General features: G+C 36.0%; 1 protein-coding gene across 1 annotated transcript in view; it reads left to right on the forward strand.

The window, feature by feature from the left end:
* DCDC1 (doublecortin domain containing 1) overlaps positions 1 to 21,768 on the forward strand; it is a 274,909-nt gene that overhangs the window by 92,823 nt on the left and 160,318 nt on the right. The window contains exons 10-11 of the mRNA XM_070935237.1: positions 2,997 to 3,089; positions 17,457 to 17,621. Coding sequence (XP_070791338.1) covers positions 2,997 to 3,089; positions 17,457 to 17,621 — 258 coding nt within the window. The remainder of the gene's footprint in view (positions 1 to 2,996; positions 3,090 to 17,456; positions 17,622 to 21,768) is intronic.

Genomic DNA, 21,768 nt, shown 5'->3' on the forward strand with positions numbered 1-21,768 from the left:
AGTCTAAAAGAATTTTTCTGAAAATTGTTGATTTACTTGTATCCCTTTTTGGTACCATGTTCTTGACAAGATTTAATGTCATAAATATCAGTTACTCACACTGTCATCTAACTGGTGACAACTTCCATAATGTTCTGTGTGATGCAATATAATTTCTGAAAATCTTAAACAGATGTGTGTAAAAAACTGAGGAGGCCTACACTCAATTGGATTAAATGGAAGGGTACACAAATACAATAAATCTGGTGACTTGAAAACAAATTAGAAACAGAGGATTGAAGCAGAGATAAAGAACAACCTGAGCTAAAGCACATTAGAAAAGTTGTATTCTTAATATCGGTATAAAAAGAGAACTTTTTAGTAGACGCTGTCTTTCTCATCTTTTTACAACTTTCATCTTCAAAAACCTTCCTCTGTGGTTTCCTCTGTGGTTTCATCTTCTAAAACCTTCCTCTCCTGAATAAACAGTGGAAAACTTATCCAAGAGGGAGCGAAGCAGAAAGACATGCGCTCATGTTATGTGTTTGAAAAGGTGAATGAACACAATTTGCCAGCAACTGAACTCTTTTGATGACTTTGAGTAAATATTTAAAATCTAGGTCTTCAAATCTTGATATTGGAAGGTATTATGCTCTAATTAAAACGGTCTTGCAATTTCAAAAATTGTGATTTGATATATAAACCTATATGAACGTCATCTCTCTAAGGAAGGTAAACAGCAAAATTTAGAACACAAACTTAATGTAGGAGAACAAGGCATTTCCTTTAATATGTATAACACTAAGTGATGTATTATTTAAGGCACAAACTTCCAGGGACACTGAAGAGCAACATCTCTTTCTTATATCGAAGTAAAGGGCAGTAGAGAACTGCCAGTAACAAAAAGCTTCCCTCCCACACTCTGAATACAGAGACATTCATTTGGAGAGAAGCAGGACCAGCGTTTTGAAAGCAGGCTTCTTCAGTCCAACAATAACACACAATGAGTTATTGACTTGTTTTATATATGGATCTCTTTTCAGCAACTAACTTTGACTCCCCACAGTCTGGATAAATGATTGATTTTGTTGTTATAAAGAGACAGAGCTTTCCACCAAACTTGATAATGCAAACGTCTTTTACTCCATTTGTTCCTGTATTGAATAGATCCTTATTAAAATGCACTTTCCAGAAAATACCTGCAGCTAGCCTTTTATCACCATGTTTTGTATATAAAATAAGCAATTTGTCCCACTCTTTTGCTTTGCAACAAGCTACTGGGAAATTCAATCAATACCTATAGAAACTGATTATCACAGTATTTAAACTGAAATGTAGTGATCTCCTTGTAAAACATTGTTCAGGATTATTTAAATTACATAGAAGTTGTATGCTACGTGATTGTCTTTATGGATGTTTTAAATTAATTAGCATATTAGGAAGAATCCAATCCAATTTTAAGTTCAGTGGCATTCAGTGGAAAATACATAAATTAGAATTGGAATGTGGAATTAGCCACATTGTAGTGAGGGTGAGATTGTGTGTTTCTTTTGTATCATACTGTTATCCAAAATTCTTGGAGTTGTATTTGTGGAATATCTAGCAATCCATTCATACCTTACAATTTGAGTTTTGGTATCAAAGCATTCAGTTTAAAATGCAAGGAGTTATGTACTGTAGTTTTAATAGTTATAAATATAGCATTCATGTATACATGGTAGAGAATAAGTTTGGTATAGTGATTATAAGATGCTGACTTAAGTTATGCTCTAGTCCTGTCTAGTTCTTAGACAGGAAAACCAGCTGGGCAACCTTGGGCCAGTCAGTCTCTCTCAGTCTAACAACAGGACTTTTGTGGTGAAAATAGGAGGAGGATGGAGTATTAGGTATGTTCATTGTCTTGAGCTATTTAAAAATTCTTTAAAAAATAGTTGAGTTTCCCAGTAGTATAAACAGTTGTTCTTCAGTCACTGTCATGTCCAACTCTTCACAACCCCATGGACTATAGCAGGCCAGGCTCCCGTCCTCTGCTGTCTCCCTGAAATCGATAAAAAAAATTACAGTTCTAGTAACACTGACTGAAATTCTAAACATAAGATTACTTAAATCCTATTGATTAAAAAATTAAATATATTTTCTCTATTCAGAATTTACACTCTTTTGTAAACATTTGAATTAAAGCAGAAACAGTTTTAAAGATCTATCAATCTAATTATGAATGATAACAGCTGATCATTGTTAGGCATTTTTGCAAAACTAAAAGTGATACTAGAAGATAATTGTATAAGCTATGGCTTTGAAGTAATCAATCTGCAATCGTATATATGTTACTGTAGAAAATATTTCCAATCCTTTTAAGGGACCTTATGAAACAGAAGCATATGAGGCGTATTTATTCAATTGGACTGACTATATGTTGTCTGTGTATAATACTAGGTTTCTTGTATTTCTTGCGGTAATATTAGATATTATATTCTTGTGTTTCTTATGGTTATATTAGATATAATATTGCATGAAATGATAGATAATGGTTTCATGAGTGATGGTTTCATGGTTCTAATGAGTGATCAATTACGTATAACTTTTAGCAAAGAATAGTAAAACTAAATGCATAGAAGATGGGAGGATGGAGTCTTAAAAAGGAAGAAAAGAGACTTGTCTTCTTTAGATCGTAATATCTGGAAATGCTACTATTAACACTATAATGTTTTTCCAATTTGAAAATATTAGTAAGTGCCTATGTTACACTAGATATCCAGGCATCTACATATGGTTTTTCAAAGGCATGCATAGAAAGATTAAACTCTTGTAGGCCTAGTCAATCTGTACATTTTGTGAAGCATATCAATCATATGTAAGAATATATCTGAGAGTTCACTTATTAAATTTTCATATAGCCTCAAACAACAGAATTTGAAGTCAGGATTTTCTTTTACTTTATGTAGGAAAATTATGTAGAAATGTGGAATGTGGTTCAATAAAGTTGATGGAAAATTATTTGTAAAATTATATTTTAGCTGGATTTTGCCACTGATGGCCAGAAAGAGAAGATAACAGACAAGAGCATTTTATCGATGAAGAAGCAAGAAATACTCTTAGAACAACACAAAGTAAGTAAAAAACATTTTTAAATGATTTTTTTTTAGATTTAACATGCTATTCTCAAGTGTTTTCCTTGAGTTACATATATTCTCTTCTATTAAAATATGTTAAGTTCAGAGAGGTACAGGGAACTTCACCCTAGCCCTTCCCCTGCAAGTCCCAGGAGAGACATAAAAGACACCACCAGACTTGTAAATAAAATACAATTCTAGCCTTCGTGAGTTCTAGTTCCTGATCTGATCTACCTTGAAAGTCTGACAGGCAGACATTAAGAAAACAATATCAAAAACATAGGAGCCTATCTTACAGTAAGATTATTGCAATATTATTTACACTGACTGGCAACAGGGTTTCATTCATATTACCAACAGCAGCACCTGAATATGCAAAAAAGTGAACCTGGACTTTTTGAATGCAAAGCATAAAAGTGTAAAATCTGTTTGTCTGTCTTTCCATCCATGCATCCATGCATCCATCCATGCATCCATCCATCCATCCATTGTGTCAGTCACTTCTTGAAAGACTTAATTTGCAGTCCTTTACTCATCTTCATTGTCTTTCTCCGCAGCTGTTCCAGTTTCTTTGAAACTTTTAAAAAATATAACCCTCCTCCCCCACTCCAAACAAAAAAACAAAAAAACAGACAGAATTTGAGATGGGATCTGACCAGTGCTTCTTCTGATTTGGAAATTATGTCTTTATTGAGGCAGGCAATATTTGCATTTGCCATTTTCCATGAAGCCATTATCACAAATGCTGTTGCAGCAGTTTACGATTATTAACTGAAATCACGTGAGAATCATCAGTGGTGACCGCTGCATTTTCAAACAGACAAATAACAATCCAAGGGTGAAATGCTCCTGGTTCGGATCGGATCGCCCGATCCGGTAGCGATGGTGGCGGGTGGTTTGGAGAACCGGTAGCAAAAATCCCTGCGCGCCCCCCCCCCATGCCCAGCTGAGCAGCGCAATCATCAGAGGCTTTTTTTTTAACTTTTAAAACCATTTTTTCTACAACATCTTCAGCCGAAAAAATGCTTTTAAAAGTAAAAAAAAAAGCCTCTGATGATTGCATGGCTCAGCTGGGATCGTCAGAGGCTTTTAAAAGCATTTTTTTCTACAACCTCCTCAGCTGAGGAGGTTGTAGAAAAAATGCTTTTAAAAGTCTCTGACAATCCCAGCTGAGTTGCCTGATTGTCAGAGGCTTTTAAAAGCATTTTTTCCTGCAACTTCTTCAGCTGAGGAGGCTGTAGAAAAAATGCTTTTAAAAGTTAAAAAAAAAAGTTGGCCATGCCCAGTCACATTATCACCACCACCAAGCCACGCCCACAGAACCGGTAGCAACAAATTTTACATTTCACCATTGTAACAATCTGCAAAAATTGGAAGCACCTCCTCTCCTCTCCAGTTGCCATATTGATTTATAGTGATTGGGGGAAAGGAAACAGGACTGTTTGTAAAAGGCTTTAAAGCCAACTGCAAAGATTGACACTCCGGATTCAGTGCAGCCAAAGTAGGAACTCATGGAGGAAAGCATTTCCACAAAAAGGGAAATTGCCCACCTCTATATTCAACTGTGGAACAAGCTTTGCTGTTTGAGATTTTGGACAGCCACGTCAGAAGAAAACCAGCTCAGCTGCCTATGGATGTTGTCAGTATAAGAACAAAATAGCTGTAGTCAAAGTGTAGGAATGGACTGAAAAATTGTGGATACAGGTAGTCCTTGACTTACAATCATTCATTTAACAACCATTCAAAGTTACAACAACTTTGAAAAAAAATGACTAATGGCTGATCCTTGTCCTTACAACATCCCCACAGTCACTTAATCAAAATTCAGGTGTTTGGCAATCGGCATGTATTTACACTGGTTGCAGAACCTTGGGATCATATGACCACTATTTGCAACTTTCCTAGCAGGCTTCCAACAAGCAAAGTCAATGGGGTAAGCCAGACTTGCTTAATGACCGCATGATTCACTTAACAACTGCAGTGATTTGCTTAACAACTGTGGCACAAAAGGTTGTTAAATCATGCATAGTTTACTTAACAACTGTCTTGCTTAGCAAGGGAAATTCTGGTTCCAATTGTGTTGTACATTGATTATTACTTGTACCTATGAGGATTTTAAATGTAAGGAAAAGGCTGCTTTGAAAAAACAATTCTGCTCAGTGTACTTTAGGCTTGTTTCATACATTTGAATATTTTAAAAGGTTATAAAAATTGTCCCTAACAATTCACACTGAATAAACTCATCAAAACTGTATAACAAATTACAGTATTTTAAATAACTACATTTAATAGTTTTGGTTCCTTCCTTTTTGCTTTCATTTATTACTGTAATACTAAAGGAAATGTTAACTAAATTCGTATTTCCATAGAAAAGCTGCAGTTTACAGTGTCAAGACATAGTGTGCTAATCATAAGATTCTTCAGGAAATATTGTAATGCAAAACTATTAAATCAAGGTTTTCTTTGCAAAGCTTCATGCTGTGAACTTGACAGCATATTCTACAAATGAAATAATGCAAAATTGCTATAAAGTAAAGTGGAACATTATCTTCATGCAGATTTACAGAGTAGCCTAGCTTATTCTCTCAGAGAGAAGATTAGGAAATGTTACTAATGCTATGGTGCTATTAATAACTACCTTTTTCCTGCTATTTTGATCTTCAACAATGTACTAATCATTTTTTTCTTAGAAGTCCACAATTAATTAATTAATATATTTCATACAGGGTACATTGGGATACAATAACTATAGAGTATCCCCCTGGTTTGTTTTCTATTTCTTTATGGGGATGCCCTCTGATAAGTATCTGGGTAGGTATTTTATGAAAGGTTAGTAGATCTAAAACATGTTCTGCATGATCTTGAAGATGAACCATGATGAACATTTTCACATTAAGCTGCCATTCAAATTTAGTCATACAGATTTCTCTTTCAGTAGCAACTACTCCTCAAAAGAAGCTTGCGCATCAGTCTAGGAAGGTGGAATGAACTAGATGTACATACTGTATATGTTTTTAAAAACTTCTAGCTAAGCATGTTATTTTATTTTGGAAATAATCATTGTTGTCGTCAGTCATTCAATTGTATCCGACCATCAGCCATTCTATGGGTCAGCATTCTCCATGCCCCTCTGTCTCGCACCACCTTCTTCAGATCCACCATGGTTATCTCAATGTCATCCTTTATAGTGTGCAGCCAGAGGGTGCTAGGGCGACTTGGCCCTTGTCCTTTTTCTGCTGATCACTCCCAGCATGGTTGACTTTTCAAGTGGGTTAGCTCCCATGACATGACCAAAGTATGACAGCATCTGTTTGGCAGTTTTGGCTTCAAGTGATATTTTTGGGGAGGTTCGGTCTAGGACTTGTTGTTTTTGCAGTCCATAGGACACATAATAGTTACCTCTCCAGCACCATAGTTCAAAGGCATCCACTCTTCTCCTAACTGTCTTTTTCAAAGTCCAGGTTTTGCAGCCATAAATAGCAAGGAAATAATAGTTTTTATTAACAATTATATTAGTCACCCCAATAAGAAATACAATTTATGCTTCTTTGTATTACGAGCTTCGCTTTAGTGAGAAAAACCTGGAAAAGTATTGTCCTGTATTTTGGTATTTTTAGAAAAAATGCCAAATTGCTTTAAAAAAAAAATCTGTTACTTTATTCTCATATAGTACTAGCACTTATATACCACTTCATAGTGCTTTTACAGCCCTCTCTAAGCAGTTTCAGAGTCAGCATATTGCCCCCAACAATCTGGGTCCTCATTTTACCGACCTTGGAAGGATGGAAGGCTAGGTCAACCCTGAGCCTAGTGAGATTTGAACTGCTGAACTGCAGTTAGCAGTCAGCTGAAGTAGCCTGCAGTACTGCACTCTAACCAATGAGCCACCTCGGCTCTTCTTCTCTTAATAATCATATATATGATTATTAATAAATATATATTTTATAAGGTTATAAATAGAAGTAATTTATTTTATTTATTTCATTAAATTTAAGAGGCTTCCCAATTCTTTAATTAATGCATGTTGCATAAAATAAAAAGCATAAATATAATACCAATAAGATACAAATGGGAAATGTCCAGGAAAAAGCAATTTTACAAGCCAAAATAAATGCAGAGGACCTTCCACTCAATGCAGTCAAAACTTGACAGTAAAGCCAGGTTTTGAAGGTCCTTTGAAATAGAGTCAAAGCAGGGGACAGATAAATCTAAGATGAATGGTATTCCTAAGTACAGAAATAACCAGAAGTGGCCAGCTGAAATGTCTCCAGATGAAAAAGTAGTAGTACTGATAAGCAAACAGATAAGTGAATTTAGCAAAAGTTTTTCTTCTCTGTGAGAAGAAGGGAGAGATGCTCTGTAAGAGGAAGAGAAAGACCTGGGCAGAGGGGTGGAGACTGTAGATTAGGTTCCACTGATTGTTTCCAATGCAGTGCTGATTGATTCCTCCAATTATTTCTTGAAAGCTGCTGACTGCCTACTATGTCAGACTGGAACTTTGTTTTTAGCTGATCTAGGTGATGCAGCTTCAGAAGACATATAAGAAAGGCAGCTTTCAAAGAATAAATTAACTAAAGGAATAGAACAGGGAGATGACTGAGAACCTTCATAGACAAGAGAACAGGAAGATTCACCACACATCTGGTAAGGTCGTCTAGGGAGAAGAATTTTCTTTGCGGATTATTGTTCATCAGAGGAACAGGGACCTAGAGAACTTCTCCCCTCTCTCCACAGGGGATTTGCCATTTTAATTTTGCTTCCTAAAGATGATGCGACTCCACATGTGACAGGCTGGTTGGCCTCCTGACTAAAGGCCCCCTCTCAAATTTTGAGGGAAGATAAGAAATATTTCAATTTAAAACAGAAAGTATGTCTGGGAAAATGACACCAAGAAGCCTTCCAGAAGATAAAATAAAAATGGAAGGAATCGAGACATGGAGAGATGTGACATAAAGACTCTGTCTATAAATAAAAGAACCCTTATTTTCTGAACCTTCAGAATTGATTCCAGGGCCTCCCTTCTGATTACCCCCTAGATTAAAACCATTGCCACAAATGTCAGGAAGTAAGGAAGAAGACTCTACAACTCTGAAAAGGTAAATATTGCTGCCTCTGTCCTGAAGGGGAACAAATAATAGGTAGTGGTGATCAGAGACTCCCTACTGAGAGCAGGAGAGCAAAGTAGTAATCATTCAGTTGGATAGTTTACCAAGAGAAATGTCTGTCTTCCTGGGGCAAAGATTCAAGATATGAAGAAAAGATTTCTAAGATGCTTTATGCACTCTAACAATCATCCCTTCTCCTCATCAAATGACATAACGATGGGAACAAATGATATAACATGATGGAATCATGTAGATGTTGCAAGGCATTAATGAAGGAGGGTGAAAGAGCTGGGGACAAAAGTTGTGTTTTCTTCAGTGTTCTTGTTGAAGGATATGGCCGAGGAAGAGGGAGAAGAACATTGCAAATGAATAATAGAAGTCTCCTGAGAGCCAGGAAGAATGTTTTGGGAAGGTGCTTTGATGGCATGATGCCAAGTACTGGGACAGGATTGGGAGGCAAATGCAGGTTGTCTAGAAGGAAAGAATATTAAATTATGTGACCCAAGGATTCTAATGATTCTCAAATTTGCAGAGTGTGGGGAAACAGTGGGAAGAAATCAAAGTCTTAATGAATGAATTTGAATATAATTCAGTAGGCGTTACTAAAACTTAATAGAATGAAAGTCATAAATGGAAATGCAAACATAGAAAGGTATGATTTATTTAAAAGGAATAAGACAGATAAAAGGAGAGAAAAGGCATTTTATGTGAAGGATGGGCAGAAGTTTGTGGCTAGCCACTGATAAAGATGGTGTGCTGAGCTCTCTGATTTCCCCCCTACCTAGCTATTTTTTCTAATATAGTTGGTTTATCTTACTAAATATTTTATCAAGTAGTAAGATAATTTAAGCAGACTATTAAGGAAGGAGATGCTGCATAAAGAAAATTAAAGCAAATTAAAGCTTATTTGGAAGACCTGGAGAAGGTTTTAGAGGCATCTTAGCAACAAAGAAAACACAATGAAGGAAGAAAGCACTCCTCATAGGCATGGACAGACATCTGTTATGGACATAATTGGACAAATAAAAAACAACTGCAAAAAGAATTGAAGACAGTATGATATAAACACATGGTGGGAGTAACTAAAGACTGGGCAGGTACGTATGAGTAAACAATTTAAGGAAATGTCATGACAAATAGCAGATATAGCTCAGGTAGCCAGCAAAGCTTGTAATATGGCCACAGGTAATACTTTAGAGACAAGCAAGACTCAAAAGAATATTTCTGAAATAAAGATTGAGTTGGCAGATTTATAGGATTGTAACAGGGGAAATAATTTAAGGATCAAAGGAATGTCAAAGAAAACTGGAACAATGATTTGACTACAGTACTTATTTGATTTCTAAAATTAATGGCCTGAGCTCTGATTTGAGCCTGACAAATAAAGATATTGAAATATCTGTGTTTGCTGCCCTAGGAATACCCAGAAACCTAGAATCATTTTGATCAGATTTGTAATTCAAACATAAAAGTCTGTGGAGATTTTCAGTCATCCAGGTCATAGTTGTCTCAAAAGTGCTTTTTCAAAAGGGAGCTGGATTGTTTTTTCCTTGAGGAAGAAGAACAAAACATTTTGTTTTTCATCCAAGAAACTTCATCAGTTGTGATGAGGGATGGTGGATAGGTACTGACAATTGAGACTGGGTGGTGGTGGATTGAAGGATAGATTCTGATGGGGGGGGGGAGAATGAAAGGTTTGTATTTCTTTGTAGTCATCTGGTCCCCTAGTTCTCTCTGTGAGAGCTCTTGAGGCCACTTGGGGTTTATCTTTGCCCTCAGGGTGCAATTGGTTGTGGAATCTTCTTGGCATTGCTGCAAGAGCTGCTTTGTAGATGGGAGATAGATGGTGTCAGATCCCTCCCACTCTGTTGAGAGAGGGCTTTTCAGTGTTAACATAAATGGACTCTTTTACCTTTTCATATCAATGATCCTCTCTATCCAAAATGTAGAATTTGCTGCCTCCAAAAGACTGACTTTGTCTTTCAAATGCAGATGGACAGCTGAATCTTGTCCTGATGGGTTTGATCTCCTATGTTGTGCTATGTACTTGTGAAGTGGTTGTTTTGTTTCACCAATGTACAGATCTGCACATGTCTCACTGCATTGAATTGCATATATTGCATTGCTCAGTTTTTGTCTGGGTGCTTTATCCTTGAGGTGGACAAGCTTCTGCCTTAATGTATTCTTGGGTTTAAAGTGTACATGTATGTATGTTGTATTGGTTGAAAATTCTCTTGAGCTTTTCAGATATTCCTGCAACGTATGGAATGATAATGTTGCTATGTTTGTTGATCTCTTCTTTGTCTGTAATGGAGGAGGGCCTGTTTGATCTTTTTCTGGATTTAATAAAGGTCCAGTTAGGATAATCACAACTTCTGAGGGATCCCTCGACATGTTTTAGTTCTTTTCCTTTTTCCCTCTTTATTGGTAGGCAATTCAGGCCAGTTGTGTAGGGGTCTAATCATTCCCATTTTGTGTTCCAATGGGTGGTGAGAATCAAAACATAAATACTGATTTGTGTGTGTGTGTGTGGGGGGGGTTTCTGCAAACTTAAATGTTAAGGCTTCTATCTTCCTTAATGTGCACAACTAGATCACAGAAATTTCACAGAAGAAAGCAGTAATAACAGTAAACTTCAATATCTGAAAAACAATTTGACTATAAGATCAAAACTACTCCTTAGTGGTTACTGTTGCTTACTGTTTAATTTTCCACAAGACTTAAGAAGAAAATAGGTAGACCAACTCTGATTTTAAGTAGCTAGTCAAAAAGGTAAATATCATTAGGAGCTTTGGGAGAGAGTGATCGCATCATTTTGTGATTCAAAATACTAAAAATTAAAATTTAATTTGGAGCAAAGTTGTATATGCACACTGGATTTCAGGAGAGCCAATTTCAACAGATTTTGAGAAGTATTAAACAGGATCCCATTGTCAGAAATCCTTCAGTCAAAGGGAATATAGGAAGATTGGGAACCGCTCAATGATACAATTTTCCAATGACGAAAAAAGGGAGTAAGAACCTGCTTAGGTAACTTCTGTGGCTGCATGAAGTGCTTTCCACTGAATGAAGAATTAAAAGGGACCTATACAGAAAATGGAAAGGGGTATAATCAAGCAGAAGGCATACCTGCAATTATTGAATTACAGATAAAAGCTAGTATCTGCAAAAAGAAAGTCAGAAAAGCTGAAGCACTTAGCCTGAAAGTCTTAGACTAATGATGGAAACTAAGGGCAACAAAAGGGGCTTTTTGGTTATGTCAGTACTAAAAGGAAGAAAAAAGGAGGAGTGGGTACACTATTTGGAAATGACAGAAGGATTCTAACAAGTGACTTGGGAGGGAAACTATTCAAATGGATTTAAGGAGAAACAATGACACAAGGTGAGACTGATAACCCAAGATAAGCAAAAAAAATATGTCTAGGGGAATACCCAGCCATTGTGAATGACTGACTAGATTAGTTATATCCAAGAGTTTTGTAAAAATTCATGTATTCATCTTAAAGCCTTAGGACTTTTGAAAAATCTTGGAAGATGAGTGAGCATAGTGCCATAGGATTGAAGAAAATCTAATATTCTCATCTTTAAAAGGAGACAAAAAGAAGACCTGGGCAATTACAGAATGGTTAGCTTGATATTGGAACTTGCACAATGTTGAAACATATGATTAAACAATTTGGGAGAATTTGAAAAATAATGCATTGCTTTGCAGGAGCTACCATGTATTTTTCAAGAACAAGTTCTGCCAGACCAGGTTGGCCTTTGTTGATGCACTGATCAGTTCTATTCTATTATAAGACTGCACTGGACTTCAACAAAACAACAAAATCATCTATGAGATGCTACTAGAGAAGATAGCAAAATGCAAGCTCGACAATGGTATCATTAAATGGAAACAGACCTGATTAAATGATTTATTCTAATGATTAGTAGATCTGTGACAGGCTGAAAAGCTATACAAAAGATCTGTCACTTTTTTCCATGAAAGTTCCAGAGAGAAAATGGAGAGGCCAGAGAGTCTTATCCGAAGTATTATTTGCCCAGAAACTTTTTGTGCTGTGCCAAGAGTTTCCTTGGGTGAGCTGGGCAGAGCATATAAATTTGATTAATAAATAAAGTAGTAGTTTAGTAAATAAGGAGTAGATTAGTAAACAAATAACAAATACATTTTATTAATAAAGAAAGAAAAAATCTAGGCCTAAATACAAGGAAGCTGCAGTCCTGGAATTTCTCATTTTCCCACTGAGTCATAGTGGTAGTTGCCCACAAGTCAGTCCCTTCATTCACCTGCTAATAAAAGCCTAACCCCCAAACTTATGAGGAGATGAGTTGAATGAAATGTTGTTTGGCACAGTTATTGCATTTCTCTCAGTAATGTGATTTGTTAGTTTTAACCTAATGGGATGGATGATCATATCTGTTGTGTTTTTAAGCCATGGTTAGTCTTAAGGCATTGTGTGAACTGTGTCATTTATAGCTTGCTAATTTTACAAATTTTATTTTTAATGCATTTGTTCAATCTGTAAGCTGCCTTAAATGCCCAAGCAAATCTAGACTATGTACAATATACTTATTCTATATTTTGATAAAAAAATAGGTCAGGATCACACTTCATTATATTGTATTTCATGGAAGAAGACATGCTGGAAGAAAAAATAATTTTATTCAAGTAAAATAGGCTTAGTCCAGTAGTGGGTTTCACTTACCTTCACTACCGGTTTGGAACTGTGAGCGTGCGCTTGTGTGCGCTTACTTCGCTCGTGCGTGGCACTTCTGCGCATGCTCAGAACCTTCCTGTCACCACCACTGCTACCAGTTCGCCCGAACCAGGACGAACTGGTAGAAACCCACCACTGGGTTAGTAACCCTCTTATTCCCTTCCTTAGAACCTAATGCTTCTGTAGTACATAAATCTTTTCTGTCTGATCTTTTGCTCATAATTCTGAGTATTCTGTTTGAGAACTTGGTAATGGATCACTGAGAGTTAGAATATATAACAATTTTTAGAAACGAACCACAACCAATCATGAGATAAAGTGCCCAGTGAGGACTTAGCATAATAATCATGGAGTGATACTTAAAGAAGTCAAATGAATCATATGGCAAGAGAGGTATAATTTATTCAAACCAGAACATGAACATACTTTCAAGAGGGCAATGTATTATCATATTTTATTTTTGTAGTAATCTATTTTATTAATAATAAAAATAATGTATTCTGTGTCTGAGAAAGAGCGAAAGAGAAAGGGAGGCAGGCAGGCAGGCGAAAGAGAAGGAAGGAAGGGAGGAAAATGAAACATTGTCCATATCCTGAGTATGCCCATAGCGTCGTTGACGTTACAAGGCACTTGATGTACTTGTTAGGTCTAATATTGCATCAAATCTGATTAAAAGAAAACACAAATGTGGTCATAAGTCAAGACTTATGTATTTTGTAGTGCCTACTACAGAATAGCCAACACTCAAAGAGAGCAGAGTAGGTTTATCACTATAATTCTGTTTCCAGTGACAATCTCCATGCCAAACAAATCCATATCCTTATTTATGTACATGCATTCCTCGATGCTGGAATAGCTGTAACATATTATGGATGCATAAAAAGTACAAGTACATTCCATGTACTGGGCCTTTAAAACCCAACCACAGAGATGAATTTGCTGCTATTCTAACGAAAGCATCTTATCTTGGATAGAGTGATAATCATCACTTCTACATGGCCATGAGCACTAAAAGCCAGAAAACTACATATTTGCATTAAAGAAAAAAAAATTAATCCAACCAAGTGAAAAAAAGATAGATGGTCTTCTTAGCAACTACCTTCCTTTTCATCCTAACACTTGCAATACATCCACTCAAATTCACGCTGAGTTTTCCTGGAGAAGGAAGAGTAAAATGTGTGTGTTTTCTGAAGCACAGCGAAACTGGGCCTTCCCCCCCCCACCAAATTATGCATACATAAATCCTTCTTTTGTGAAAAGGATTCATAGGGTCAGATAACGTGTAAAGGGGAAAGCTACATATCTCACAGGCTTCCATGTTTCCACATGGATGCTTCTCTACACACACATTGAAGACTGAATTATGAACAGACCTTTAAATACAGGGGTCAGAAAAGGTCAAGTTTTGTCTTCAAAAGTGTAGTTGAATGAGAAGGATGGGTTTTATTACAGGGGCAGGAAAAGATTCACAATGTGGACGTTTTTGAGGACTTTTTGCTTATTTATTTCTTTGCAGCATATCAAAATAAGGAAAATCAATACTTAGCAATATTTTAGTTTAAAAGACACCATGTTGACACATACTATAACATACAAGGAGGACTAAATGAGCCATTTCATTTAGTGTTAATATTACCATCTCACAACATAAACATTTTTGCATCTGTCTGTCTAACTTTGCCGTTCACCCTCAATGCTAGAAACCAGGGAGACCTATGTACAATGCATTTGTTCTCTTTTCTGCCATATTTACCTAATTGCCATCAATACAATGCTTTCCATATAGTTCCCAAAACTGAGAATAAAATACATATTTAAAAGAAAATGAAATGGTAGACTAGTACATACTGTACTTTATTGGCCACTTGAAGTGGAAAAAGCAATTTCCTTCCCCATTGCAGTCTGCCTTGAAAGTTAGGCAACATCTTATGCAAAGGAATATAGGGAGGAGGAAAGGAAAGTAACATCCATGCAGTTCAATGGCTACATTACAAAATCAATTAATTGTAATCTGCAAAATATTTTCCTATGTCTAATTATTATTCCTATTTCCCATTGCTTTTTGGGAGGGGATTAACTTGCTTCGCTTGATAGATGTAAATATGAAGGCAGTGATGTTTTGTGCCAGGGCAGGAATATGTCATGTTAGTTTGTTTAGTTTTAGTTTAGTTTTATTAAATTTGTATACCGCCCTACTCTCGAAGGACTCGGTGAACAGGCACAGGATAAAATACAGAAATACAAAAGTTAAAAACAATTTAAAACCAAATTAAATAATTTAGCCCGCGACAATTAAAATCCCAATAAATTTAAAACAAATTTAAATTTCAATTTAAAATTTAAAAGAAAGGGGAGAAAAATTAGGCCAGGCCAGCTTGCTGGAATAAGAGGCTCTTAAGAGCACGGCGGAAAGTGCGCAGATCCGGGATCCTCCGTATCTCCGGGGGGAGCTCGTTCCAGATAGTGGGTGCCCCCACAGAGAAGGCCCTCTCCCTGGGGGCCACCAGTCGACACTGCTTGGCTGACGGCACCCGGAGGAGCCCCTTTCTATGAAAGCGTACCGGCCGGTGGGAGGCTATTTGTGGTAGTAGGCAGTCCCGTAAATAACCAGGTCCTAAGCCATGGAGCGCTTTAAAGGTGGTAACCAAAACCTTGAAGCACACACGGAAGACCACCAGGAGCCAGTACAGCTCGCGCAGGAGAGGTGTTACATGGGAGCGCCATGTTGCTCCCATAACCACCCGCGCGGCCGCACTCTGCACCAGTTGGAGCCTCCGTGTGCTCCTCAAGGGGAGCCCCATGTAGAGAGCATTACAATAGTCCAGGCGGGAGGTGACGAGGGCATGAGTGACTGTGTGTACATTATATGTACTGTAAATAATCACTTTATATATTGTAGCATCTGCCTTTTTGGAGGGGTGGTGAGTGGAATCAATTTGATAGTGAACTATATTTTATTTATTTATTAATTTTTATACCATCCATCTCCCATATAAGGTGACTGGGTGGCTTACAATTTTATGTATATATTTGATATGCAGGGTTCTCTCTCTCTCTCTCCCTCCCTCCCTCCCTCCCTCCCTCCCTCCCTCCCTATTTGTGTGTGTGTGTGTGTATGTACTGTATATACATATCAGTGGTGGGTTTCAAACATTTTTACTACCAGTTCTGTGGGTTCTGTGGGTGTGGCTTGGTGGACATGGCATTGCTTGGTGGGCACGGCATGGCTTGGTGGGCATGGCATGAGAAGGATACTGCAAAATCCCCATTTCGTCCTCATCAGCTGGGACTCAGGAGGCAGAGAATAGATGGGGGTGGGGACAGTCAGAATTTTTACTACCGGTTCTCCAAACTACTCAAAATTTCTGCTTTTGGTTCTCCAGAACTGGTCAGAACCTGCTGAAACCCACCTCTGATACATATACGTATGTACTGAGAATCTTCATAGACATTTTATGTATTGTATAACCTGTTGTTTCTTCCCCTATCTAGATCCATTTACTTATTGTTTACAATGAATTTAAGGGCTAGGGTGACAGGAAAGGGAGGAAGAAGAGTTTATTATCTGATTGTGTAAAAATGAAACAGATTTACCTTTAAGGCTCTGTGTCATACTAGATTCTCCAAGGTAAGAGAAATTAGAAGGAAGGCCTCATATCTTTATTATCCAAGAAATATATTAATTTCCTTAGTTACTTTTCTGTCCTCTAATACAAAGGTAGATTTTAGGGTCATTCTGTGTAGCATTATTGCCACTTTCCATTCAATTCAAAGCTTTGTGAAGCTGGCCAATCAACTGCCTTTTCTCCGCCCCTTAGTTTATCAGAACTCACCAATGCCAATGGTTGTCCTCTGAGCTAAGAAAGCTAGAATTATTAGCGACTGAATTTGTAATCTTGCACAGCAACATGCTTGTTCTACTACTTGAAGAAATAGTGTAGCCAGTGATTTTGGTAGCGGAGATGGTGAAGCAGGGAATGTATAACTTTACTGATTAACTTACTATCTCACATGAGTTTTGTTCTGGGGAAAAAGGAGAGAATAGAGGGCTATGCACTTTGCTTTGAATTCCTGTAATCATAGTGAGTATGAATTTATTTATTTTTCACAGTTTTGAACTACCCTCTCCCTCAGAGACGGACTTTGGGTCTACAGTTTTCCATCCTCATAAAAACTATTTTTTATCTTCCTTTAAGTGCTTTGTTGGGAAGTGTAGAAATAGGAAAGTGTAGAAGTAGGAAATTGTTGCCTTTAGTGCTATTGAAAAGATTTACTTAAATTAACTAAACACTTATAAGGATTGCAGGTAATATTAAAACATTTTCATTTTTAACTAAGAATCATATATTTTATTTATTTATTTCTCATTTTTATCAAGGCTTTTGTTCCATAATACGTAGAGGTTTAGAGGACAGAGACATAAATTCTTTATTTTCTGTCAGACTAAAATTACATCTCAATCAGATTTGTAATGAGAATTCTAATAGGTGTGACATCAACAATTGCCTCTTGCTAACAGCTCTCATAATTTAACCCTTCAGGTGCACAACTTGATTGATGAATTGCAGGCAGTCATCAAGAGCTACAAAGGTCACCTTTCTAAACTTGCCCCTCAGTTACAGGCTGAGCAGCAACAATGTGCTTCTTATGTCTACCAACATATTAAAGAACTCCCTACTTTTCCTTCACAAGGGCTGCAGTTAAAGGTGGGTAGTGTTTTTCACCTGTGTTTTTTTTAAAAGCATCTGTTCAGTAATTTCCCACAAATTTCCAAGATTTAATTTTGATTTTTCTAAGAAAAGGGTTTGTTCTTTTTCTTAGAGTTTTTTAGTTTTTAGAAAACTTTAGCTTTAGCTTGGGATACCCAGCATTTATTAGGTGGGCATTATAAATTTATTGAAAGCCACCTTGACACCTGTAAGGGCTGCTCTTCACCTAATGGATGCAGTTATGAATGTCATATACTGTAACAACAATAATGCAACAGCAAAGTGTATCATAATTCTTTGCAGTAAACCTACTGATTAAAATTATCAACACTAAAAATGTAAATTAGCTGGTTAATTTATAATTAAATTAATGTAATTAAAGGAGTATCCATCCATGGATTGTGGATTAAGTATAGTAAAGAAGTATGGACATACTGCTTTGAAGTACTGCCTGTAGAGCAAGTTGACAATTTATCTTGATTATTTTAATTCTATGCTCATGCTGTAGACAGGTGTGTGTACACACACACACACACACACACACACACACACACAAGCCCATTACTGGTTTCCCGCTTGAGATACATTCCAGAAGAGGACCATAACTAACTAACCACTTCTATATCACTATCATAAATCAAACCTGATTCCAGGGAATATTTATCTTTTCCTATCTTGGCAGTATATTGGAAACAGTAAACAAATGTGGTACTATATTTGCAATATTTTATTAGGGAAAAAAAATCCTTACAGCTACTTTGCGTTTTTTTAAATCTGGAAGATTGACATTTTCAACAAGCCAATGATTGCAATTGTTTCAAAATCAAAAATAATAATAAAAGAGGCATAAACTGAATTTATTTATTTAAATAATGGTTTAAAACTGCTGGATGGATCCTTGAATAATAGCCAAGGAAATATTATGTGCTAAGACATCACATCAGGCTTGGTCCTCATAAGGAGATGCACAAATTGGTGATTGATTGCAATGCCTCCATTCTCATTTTTCTATCATCTTCTTCCATAATTATGTCATAAATAAATAAATAGTTCCTGTGCTGCTCTCCTGTGATTTTAAAGATAAGAAAATGGAAGAAGAACACTAGTTCAAATTAGTGGCCTACTCAGCCTAACTAATTTTCTATTGAGGCCACCAAAACAGGAAAAAAACATAATTATTCTATTTAAAAACCAAGTTCTATTTCTTATTTCTAACTAGAATCAACAGTTCTGCTTATGTCATAGGTTAAGAGAACAGACAATCAGTTTTGCAGCTACAAGTGCTTTATCCGTATTATTAGGCCACAACAAGTAGCTGATTTCACAAAACTTAAAAACAGATTGTGCTTTGGATACCTCAGCCAAGTTTCTCTGAAATTTGGCACCAATGTAATTAAAGTATTCAGCAAATCTCTCACAAACTTGTCAAAGTAATCACCACTTCACGTATTAGAAGGTTCTGAAACAATTAAATTAGTTGTAATATAAATAAATCTTCTCTGTATGATCATATTCTGCACTGTGCCGTCACATTTGCAGTAGTTTTTCTGCTATTACAACTCTATCCATCAGCAATGTTTCAATGTCCATAATTCCACTAGGATGTTTATTTTTTTTTAAAGTATGTTAAGTGAACCTAGAAGACAACAGTGATAGCCCATGTAGCTTAATTCTCTTTTGAAGTTAATCAGAGAACATATAATAAAGTTGCGTTCCAGACATTCTGATTTGCCTATTTTCTCCTAAGATTAACATAATTATGCTAATATAACCTGGAGTTTTGAATGGAGAATGAGGAATATACTTTTATGTTAGAAGAAAACTTCATTTTTGGATCAGAATACAAAACTATTTAAAGACAGTGCATTCATATTTGAATGAGACAGAATTTAAAGAAATGTCTTTTACAGACAACTGAATTTACTTTTTCACTTCCTTCCTTCAATACTGCTGCATCAACATAAAACATAAACAATTTTTAAAAATCATGATAAATATAAATGCAATTTACTAGTTTGACAATTACTAGTGAAAATTATAGAAATACTAAAATATAAAAATTTAGTAATTGTAATAATTGCAATAATGAAAAGTAAATAAAACAACATAAGATAACATATTAAAATAATATAAACAAATTAAACCAATTTAACATAAATTTAAAGATGGCAACAACAATGCTAAGTCTAAGAAGACTGGTCCTCATTGAGGGATTTGATTGACTAATTGACGGAAATGTTCAGAAATGCAGAAATGTTATGAACAGCATGTGAAATAAACAAAGTATATGTAATAAGGTTATAGACATAATTAGATTAGAAACCAATGAAGAAAACAATGGACTGTTGAAGCCAGATATGAGGAGACCCTGGACAAAATCTTTCCAGAGGTTTCTTCATTTATTTCTTTGCTTGGATATCCCTGACTATCCTGTTCTTCCCGCCAAGAAACTTTGGTTGCATATTTTTCCTTTGATGCTCTTCTATCAGCTCATTTTCTCTTCTGCTACACCTGCTTCAGATCAATGCTCCAGGCATCTGCATGTTCCTCTTCCTAAAATGCTATATAAGCCTGAGGGCAGTCAAGTATCTGGTTTTGTGTTAAGTCACTCTGGTATTGTTACTTAATGAACTTAACAAAAAGGCGAAAACAGCAATTTTCCAAGTTATTTGTTCACTTTTGAATTTATAAGCAAGAAGGAACTTGTTTATTGGTAAGTTGTATGCAATTGCTCAGACTGCAGATGAGGATGGTTAATTTCTGTGCAGTAAGTACAAAATCTCTTATGCATCATGTATGTTTAGTCTGAGATCTTATATTTTAAGGGAATCCAGGATTTATATAAAAGAAAGGGTAAAGCATCAGTTCAGCTTAAGCACTATCATTCTCCTCTGTTTTTGTATTACTGTGTCTATTTCCACTTCTCTGAACCTGAGTCGGAAATTGTTTTGGCAGTAATACAGGAAATAAGAAATTGTTAGTGTAAAATCTACTATGAAGTTTAACAGAACTTAACTGTTTAGTAGTGGTGGAAGAACTAATGCTGCCATTTGTCTTTTCACTATTTTTTTCCAGTTGGCAACTGCACTGGAAATGCAGTAGTCTGTAGAGATATTCCATTGTATTCTTGTATTTTCAAAGATAATAAGTCATAGCACTAATGTTCTAATCTAATCTGTTATAGAAGTGTTTGACAGTAGATGCAAGACATATAATGAGAGTGTGGTTCCAAAGTGTAAATATTCTGTAATGCTAATCAGATTTTTTTTATTTATTAAATCTGTACGAAGCCTAGTCATTATCAACTCATGATAGGTTATTTAAAATTAACAGTTAAAACATCTGTGATAATAATATAATAGTAAAATATACACAGTAAACAAACTTCTACAATGATATTAGAATAAAGTAAATAAGTGATCACTAACCAATACCATAATCCTAGAACCATAGACAGATAACCTGATAATCGCCACCAAAATCACAATTCATGGATGTTATATTTTTCTTATATTTCCCCATATACGTATAAGTTCTTGTTTCTACTTTCCTGTGGGCTTCCTCTGGATTTATTCCAGAAAAAGAAGAAAAGAGTAGTAAAATTTCAAAAGAAAGGAATTGTTCACTTCCAGACTGAAAGAAGGTTGAATGTAGGTATGAATAGCTGAAATGATCAATGTAATAACCTCTTTAATCTCTGTGTCTACCAGAGCTGCTTTGGAGATGACCTTGGTCTTCATTCACTTGTTTGTCAGGGTCATTAAAATGGCGACCCATAAGCCTTATCTTGCCTTGTGCTAATGGAATATTACAGTTTTGTACTAACATAGTTGGGACTATAATTCAGATTTCATTAGCTCCAAATATTGGTTATGCTGGCTATGCTAAATATAAGCATAGCACTGGTCCAAACATGTACACATATAAGGGATGGCAATATTATGAATGATCCTGCCTCTGCAAAAGCTTATTTTCTGTGGCCTATCTCTGTAGCAAAACATATATCTCCTATATTCCAGTCTGCTTCTAGCCAATTTATAACTTTAGTAATATAAAGAATTGTCAGCGAGCCTCAAATCTGACACAACTGAGTCATGCTTCGAAGAATCCAAATTCCTACTACTAGAATTTTGTGTCAATTTTG

This window comes from Pituophis catenifer, unplaced genomic scaffold (assembly GCF_029215685.1).
Source record: "Pituophis catenifer annectens isolate HBS135680 unplaced genomic scaffold, rPitCat1.0.hap2 SCAF_1, whole genome shotgun sequence".
Taxonomy (NCBI): Eukaryota; Metazoa; Chordata; class Lepidosauria; order Squamata; family Colubridae; genus Pituophis; species Pituophis catenifer.